Source organism: Staurois parvus, unplaced genomic scaffold, assembly GCF_062004578.1.
Source record: "Staurois parvus isolate SC_StPar_1 unplaced genomic scaffold, SC_StPar_1.0 ptg002446l, whole genome shotgun sequence".
NCBI lineage: Eukaryota > Metazoa > Chordata > Amphibia > Anura > Ranidae > Staurois > Staurois parvus.
Genome location: NW_028320242.1, coordinates 7,942 through 16,061, shown reverse-complemented (window position 1 = coordinate 16,061; position 8,120 = coordinate 7,942). Strand labels below are relative to the sequence as shown.

Here is an 8,120-nt window from a genome sequence, read left to right as displayed (position 1 = left end):
CGCTTCCTCTCGTCCCTTCCCTCTCCTCTTCCTCCCTTCCCTTTCCTCTCCCCTTCCTCCCTTCCCATTCCTCTTCCTCCCTCCCTTCCCTCTTCTCTTTTTCGCCTTCCCTCTACTCTTCCTTACTTTCCTCCCTTCCCTCTCCGCTTCCTCCCTTCTCTCTCCTCTTCCTCTCTTCCCTTCCCTCTCTGCTTCCTCCCTTCCCTCTTTCTCCCTCCCTTACCTCTCCGCTTCCTCCCTTCCCTCTTTCTCCCTCCCTTCCCTCTCCTCTTCCTCTCTTCCCTTCCCTCTCCGCTTCCTCCCTTCCCTTCCCTCTTCTCTTCCTCCCTTCCCTTTCCTCTCCCCTTCCTCCCTTCCCATTCCTCTTCCTCCCTCCCTTCCCTCTTCTCTTCCTCCCCTTCCCTCTTCTCTTCCTTACTTTCCTCCCTTCCCTCTCCGCTTCCTCCCTTCTCTCTCCTCTTCCTCTCTTCCCTTCCCTCTCTGCTTCCTCCCTTCCCTCTTTCTCCCTCCCTTCCCTGTCCGCTTCCTCCCTTCCCTCTTTCTCCCTCCTTTCCCTCTCCTCTTCCCTTCCCTCTCCGCTTCCTCCCTTCCCTCTTTCTCCCTCCCTTCCCTCTCCTCTTCCTCTCTTCCCTTCCCTCTCCGCTTCCTCCCTTCCCTTCCCTCTCCTCTTCCTCCCTTCCCTTTCCTCTCCCTTTCCTCCCTTCCCATTCCTCTTCCTCCCTCCCTTCCCTCTTCTCTTCCTCCCCTTCCCTCTACTCTTCCTTACTTTCCTCCCTTCCCTCTCCGCTTCCTCCCTTCTCTCTCCTCTTCCTCTCTTCCCTTCCCTCTCTGCTTCCTCCCTTCCCTCTTTCTCCCTCCCTTACCTCTCCGCTTCCTCCCTTCCCTCTTTCTCCCTCCTTTCCCTCTCCTCTTCCCTTCCCTCTCCGCTTCCTCCCTTCCCTCTTTCTCCCTCCCTTCTCTCTCCTCTTCCTCTCTTCCCTTCCCTCTCCGCTTCCTCCCTTCCCTCTTTCTCCCTCCCTTCCATCTCCGCTTCCTCCCTTCCCTTCCCTCTCCTCTTCCTCCCTTCCCTTTCCTCTGCCCTTCCTCCCTTCCCATTCCTCTTCCTCCCTCCCTTCCCTCTTCTCTTCCTCCCCTTCCCTCTACTCTTCCTTACTTTCCTCCCTTCCCTCTCCGCTTCCTCCCTTCCCTCTCCCCTTCCTCCCTTCCCACCTTTCCTTTCCCTTCCCCCTTTCCTCTCCTCCTCCCTTTTGTCTCTCTCTGTCAGGGTCTGGGTCAGGTTCAGAGACCAGTTGCTATAGCAGTAAAAGGCTAAATACCAGGTCGCAGATCTCAGGATCCCCCACCAGGGAATGAGCAAGTCGGAATCCAGTAGCAGATCAAACAAGTAAAGGATCAAGCAGAAGCGGAGTCGGTCATCAAGCCAAGGGTCGGTCACAAACGGTAATAGATGAGGATGAGGCAAAATCGTAGTCCAGGAACAAGCCAAAGGTCGGTAGCGAAGGTATAGACGGCAGCAGGAGAGACAAGCGGGATATTGGCTGGTGAAGGCACAATAATCTGGCAAGGAGGAAGTGCATGGACATGGCTTTTATAGGAAGTTCATGGGAGGAGCAAGGGGTTCAAGGTTCAACAGAAAACAAGGCACAAGGCAGGACTGTCCAGTAGATCCGGCAGAGTGTTGTCCAGCGTCCCAGGTAGCTCAGTGAGAAGAAACATTACCTCTCACCACAGAAGGCCCAGGTTTAATCCCAGGCTCTGACACTCTTTCCCCCCTTCCCTATCCTTTCTTCTCTTTCCTCCTCCTTCCCCCTCCTCCCCCCTTTCCTCTTCTTTCTCCCCTTCCCCCTCTCTCTCCCCTTCCTCCCTTCCCTGTCCCTTTCCTCCCTTCCTTCCCTCTCCCTTTCCTCTCCCCTTCCTTCCCCCCTTCCATCTTCCTCCCTCCCTTCCCTCTCTCCTTCCTCCCTTCCCTCTTCCTCCCTCCCTTCCATCTCCCCCTCCTCCCCCCCCTTTCCTCTTCTTTCTCCCCTTCCCCCTCTCTCTCCCCTTCCTCCCTTCCCTGTCCCCTTCCTCCCCTCTCCCCTTCCTCCAATCCCTTTCCTCTCCCCTTCCTTCCTTCCCTGTCCTCTTCCTCCCTCCCATTTCCCCTTCCTCTCTTCCTTCCCTCTACCCTTCCTTCCTCCCTTCCCTCTCCCCTTCCTCCCTTCCCTTCCCTCTTCCTCCCTCCCTTCCCTCTCCCCTTCCTCCCTTCCCTCTCCCCTTCCTCCCTCCCCTTCCCTCTTCCTCCCTCCCTTCCCTCTCCCCTTCCTCCCTTCCCTCTCCCCTTCCTCCCTTCCCTTCCCTCTTCCTCCCTCCCTTCCCTCTCCCCTTCCTCCCTTCCCTCTCCCCTTCCTCCCTTCCCTTCCCTCTTCCTCCCTCCCTTCCCTCTCCCCTTCCTCCCTTCCCTTCCCTCTTCCTCCCTTCCCTTCCCTCTTCCTCCCTCCCTTCCCTCTCCCCTTCCTCCCTTCCCTTTCCTCTTTTCCCTTCCCTCTCCTCTTCCTCATCTTTCTCCCTTCCCTTCCCTCTCCTTTTCCTCCCTTTCCTCTCTGCTTCCTCCCTTCACTCTTCCTTCCCCCTCTTTCCTCTTCCTCCCCCACCCCCTCCTCTTCCTTCCCCCTCCCTCCCCCCCTTCCTCTCCCTCCATGTCCCCCATCAATCAGTTCCATACAAGGTACAGAGATCCTACAGGACTCGGTGGGATATTTCTTTGTAATTTCATCATTAAGGATTTGTACATAGAAGGGAATTGATTGCTCTTCGGGGGTTCGGTCTTCAGAGTCCGACGATTACAGTAAGTGCGTCCCCCGACTCTCCCGCCCCCGAGGGATGGAGGAGACGGAAAACATCGCTAATGACATGAAGACGATGGAATAATTCATGTTATATAAATGATCCAACAATGAGGACTTCTCTATATACAGAGATATCCAACAATGAGGACTTCTCTATATACAGAGATATCCAACAATGAGGACTTCTCTATATACAGAGATATGATCCAACAATGAGGACTTCTCTATATACAGAGATATGATCCAACAATGAGGACTTCTCTATATACAGAGATATGATCCAACAATGAGGATTTCTCTATATACAGAGATATCCAACAATGAGGACTTCTCTATATACAGAGATATCCAACAATGAGGACTTCTCTATATACAGAGATATCCAACAATGAGGACTTCTCTATATACAGAGATATGATCCAACAATGAGGACTTCTCTATATACAGAGATATGATCCAACAATGAGGACTTCTCTATATACAGAGATATGATCCAACAATGAGGACTTCTCTATATACAGAGATATCCAACAATGAGGACTTCTCTATATACAGAGATATGATCCAACAATGAGGACTTCTCTATATACAGAGATATGATCCAACAATGAGGACTTCTCTATATACAGAGATATGATCCAACAATGAGGACTTCTCTATATACAGAGATATCCAACAATGAGGACTTCTCTATATACAGAGATATGATCCAACGATGAGGACTTCTCTATAAACAGAGATATGATCCAACTATGAGGACTTCTCTATATACAGAGATATGATCCAACGATGAGGACTTCTCTATATACAGAGATATGATCCAACGATGAGGACTTCTCTATATACAGAGATATGATCCAACTATGAGGACTTCTCTATATACACAGATATGATCCAACTATGAGGACTTCTCTATATACAGAGATATGATCCAACAATGAGGACTTCTCTATATACAGAGATATGATCCAATGATGAGGACTTCTCTATATACAGAGATATGATCCAACAATGGAGACTTCTCTATATACAGAGATATGATCCAACGATGAGGACTTCTCTATATACAGAGATATGATCCAACAATGAGGACTTCTCTATATACAGAGATATGATCCAACAATGAGGACTTCTCTATATACAGAGATATGATCCAACAATGGGGACTTCTCTATATACACAATAGGTGTCCCTCATAGTTCAGCTCCTCACACTTCTCCAGAATCAGGAAAGTCTGTGGGCAGGACGGAGACTCCAGTGAGTGGTTTTTGGTCATTTCTCCCAATATGTGATCCCCTGGAAATCTCTGAGCTTTGAAGGTCCTAATGAATGGTGTGGACAGAGGCCGACAGTGGCTGGGTGAAGGAACGCACCTTCTGTAATCAGCTCCAGCATCCATGTGTCTTTCCTAAAATATCTTCCCACGAGCCCTTCTTCAGAGGGAGGAGAAGAAACGCAGACTGTGCCGCTGTCTGACCACATGGAACCATAAACAAGCCACATCCACTGCAAACCAGAGGCAGAGGAGACACAAAGAGGGGATTGGCCACCTCGAGACCTGAGAACCAGCACTGCTCTACATCCCAGCCAGAAGTCCTTCTTCTGGGTCTACGTTGGATAGATCTCACTCATATGTCTTTTTATCTTCCTGCTGAATTCTGGTAAACCAGACACAAGGAACGTGGATCTGTGGCCAGAGTTGGGATTTCTCCCATTCAGTATTGGAGTAGGACAACTCTGAGACTAGACCACACCTAAGCATTGCACTAGATGAGCCCAGACAGCTGCTCCTCAGAGGTGGGACTTCATATCATGGTCAGTGAATCTCTGTGAATGCAGGCAGACATATATACCCGGTTATCTTGTTATGTCCAGGGGTGCAATGATCTCCTCCATGAACGTCACGGAGAGCAGCAATCTCCTGACTGTTGTTCTGGTGGGAATTCCGGGCTTAGAAGATACGTATTTCTGGATCTTGGGCCTCTTTTGCCTCTTTTATCTTCTGGCATTGTTTGGAAACTGTATACTAATACTTATAATACGGACAGATGCATCTCTGCACATTCCCATGTATGACTTGGTGTCCATGCTGGCCATCACAGACCTTGGCCTTTCGCTGGCCACAATCCCCACAGTTCTGGGTGTATTCTCCTTCCAGTCTTTGGAGCTTCCAGTGCCGCTTTGTCTGCTTCAGATGTTCTTTATTCATTCGTTTTCAGTCATGGAATCTTCTATGCTTCTGGCTATGGCCTATGACAGGTTTGTAGCAATCTGCAACCCTCTGAGATATCCATCCCTCCTCACTAGTCATCTGATCAGGAGATTAGGACTCCTCACAGTGCTGCGTGGCTTTGCAGTGATATTGCCTATTCCAGTCATGGTCCAAACCTCCAGACTCTGCAGGAGCACCATGTTGTCCCATGCCTTCTGCTTACACCCCGACATCATGAGACTCCTCTGTTCCAAGACCACCGAGAACATCATCTACAGTATATTTGCCGTTCTCTCCACTATGGGATTGGACGCTCTTCTCATCGTTCTCTCCTATATCCTGATATTAAGAGCTGTTTGTCAACTAAGTTTGGTGTCCGCACGCTGGAAAGTCTTCCGGACTTGTGTGCGTCACATCGGTTCTGTGCTCTTGTTCTACATTCCTATGATCAGCCTATCAATGATACATAGATTTGCAGGTCACAGTTCTACATTAGTCCACGTCCCTATGGCCTATCTCCACTTCCTCTTACCACCCACGCTCAATCCCATTCTGTATGGAATGAAAACTAGAAGGATCTACCAGAGCATAATCCATAGCTTCAGGGGAGCTCCAAATAATGAGGGGTAGAGGCTGCACCAAAGACCTCCGCAATCCTTCACCAATGGCACATGGCGGCCAAACATGGCTTCTATCAACACTCAGGGATTGGAAGTGTTGTCTCGGGAATCTCCCAACTGACTAAATATTAGATATGGATTGGTTGTAAACAAAGCATCCTTCTCATTGGCTGTAAACAAAGCATCCTTCTCATTGGTTGTAAACAAAGCATCCTTCTCATTGGTTGTAAACAAAGCATCCTTCTCATTGGCTGTAAACAAAGCATCCTTCTCATTGGTTGTAAACAAAGCATCCTTCTCATTGGTTGTAAACAAAGCATCCTTCTCATTGGTTGTAAACAAAGCATCCTTCTCATTGGTTGTAAACAAAGCATCATTCTCATTGGTTGTCCAGGGACTTTAGTCACCTTTATTCTATCCTATAATATTTCTGGATCATATCAATTGTGAGCCAATGTGGATAATCTGGAGCTGTGTCAGTACCACCCCCCATTATGGACAAGAGCCCCCCCCATGCTCATTTGTATACACAGAGCTGAAGAAGGGATTTCATACATTGTCCTTCTCTTTGTCCCCCCCCCTCTAGATGGTTCTGTAAAGGGCCTACATGCTGGGACCGGACCTTTCTACTATTCATAGATTGGAGGAATGTTTGGGGTCGGTCCTGATATCTTCTGCAATCTGTCGTTCGTTTTTTTTTATTTCCTTTCTGCATCTTCTGTTCTATTCTCTGTAATGTGTAAACGATGATGGCGTTCCTTCATTGTTATCTGTAATAAAAGCTCTTTTCTTCTTATCTATGGCTTTTGTCACTTTGGCCGGAAGACACAGAGGTTGGATTTGTAGCCTTTTATACTTGGTGCCCACGGGGATATATTGTGCAGTGTGGTCACATACAGTCTTTGTGAAGAACTCCCATTTCTGTGTTGTGTTCATCCATGACAATATTCCTCCCAGTCTAAGTCTTGGAGAGCAGATCTCAGCCTTGGAGAATTAGCTCTCTTAAAGTTCAGTGTTTTTATTCTCCCCGTATGTGCTCGCTGTTTACAGCTAACAATGAAATCATGTTATGGTCACGGCTACCCAGATGTTCTATATATGGACATTCCTAATAATCTCTGCATGGTTGGAGATGACCAGGTCCAGCAGAGCATCATTCCTAGTTGGGGCCTCTATGACACAGGTCCAACAGAGCATCATTCCTAGTTGGGGCCTCTATGAATTGGACCATAAAATTCTCCTGTAGTAGGTTTATACATTGTTGCCCTTTAACTGTTCCTGCAGTACCATTACTCCAGACACTTCCGGATAGTTACCATCCCCCATTATTATCACTGTCCCAGCCCTTGCAGCCCTTTCCATCTGTGGGAGGAGCTGAGTCTCCACCTCCTCATTAACACTGGGAGGCCTATAACAAACTCCAATGATGACCTTTGTAGTACCGCCCCCCATGTGCAGTTCCACCCATAATACTTCAGCCTCATCACACTCTCCATCAACTATTATTATTTTTTTATTATTATACAGTATTTATAAAGTGCCGATAGTTCGCTCAGTGCTGTACATTACAAAGGGGGACAGAACATGTGACAGAACAATACCAATACAATGCAATACATGAGGGGATCCAGGGCCCTGATCCTAGGAGCTTACAATCTAGGAGGGAGGGGATGGTGGCACAGGAGGAGATAGCTGTGGGGGATGGGGTGGTAGGAAGAGTGGAGGAGGTCGGCAAGTTAGCAGGGGGTGGGGTAGGCTTCCCTGAAGAGATGGGTTTTCAGGGTGCGCCTAAAGGAGAGGAGAGTAGGTGATAATCTGATGGGTTGGGGCAGGGAGTTCCAGAGGATGGGTGACACCCTGGAGAAGTCCTGGAGGCGGGCATGGGAGGAGGAGACCAGGGAACTAGAGAGAAGGAGGTCTTGTGAGGAGCGGAGTGTGCGTGTTGGGTGGTACATGGATATTAGGTCAGTGATGTAGTTCGGGGCAGTATGGTGGACGGCTTTGTACGTCAGTGTTAGGATTTTTAATTTGATCCATTGGGCAATCGGAAGCCAGTGGAGGGATTGGCAGAGGGGGGTGGAGGACACTGAGTGGAGGCCAGTGGAGGGATTGGCAGAGGGGGGTGGAGGACACTGAATGGAGGCCAGTGGAGGGATTGGCAGAGGGGGGTGGAGGACACTGAGTGGAGGCCAGTGGAGGGATTGGCAGAGGGGGGTGGCGGAAACGGAGCGGTTGGAAAGGTGAATGAGTCTGGCAGCCGTATTCAGGATGGACTGAAGCGGGGATAGCCAGTGGCGAGGCAGGCCAGTGAGGAGGGAGTTGCAGTAGTCGAGTCGTGATATGATGAGGTAGTGGATGAGCTGTTTAGTGGTTTCTGGGGTTAGGAACGTGCGGATTTTGGCGATGTTGCGGAGATGGAGTCTGCATGTTGCGGAGGCGGAGTCTGCATGTTGCAGAGGT

At 49.3% G+C, this 8,120-nt stretch overlaps 1 protein-coding gene across 1 annotated transcript; it reads left to right on the top strand.

Moving 5' to 3' along the window:
- The first annotated feature begins 4,710 nt into the window (after positions 1-4,710).
- On the top strand, positions 4,711-5,670 carry LOC149430869 (olfactory receptor 51G2-like). The gene has a single exon (XM_089665974.1). The coding sequence runs from the start codon at positions 4,711-4,713 to the stop codon at positions 5,668-5,670; it is 960 nt and encodes a 319-aa protein (XP_089522100.1).
- Positions 5,671-8,120: the final 2,450 nt, after the last annotated feature.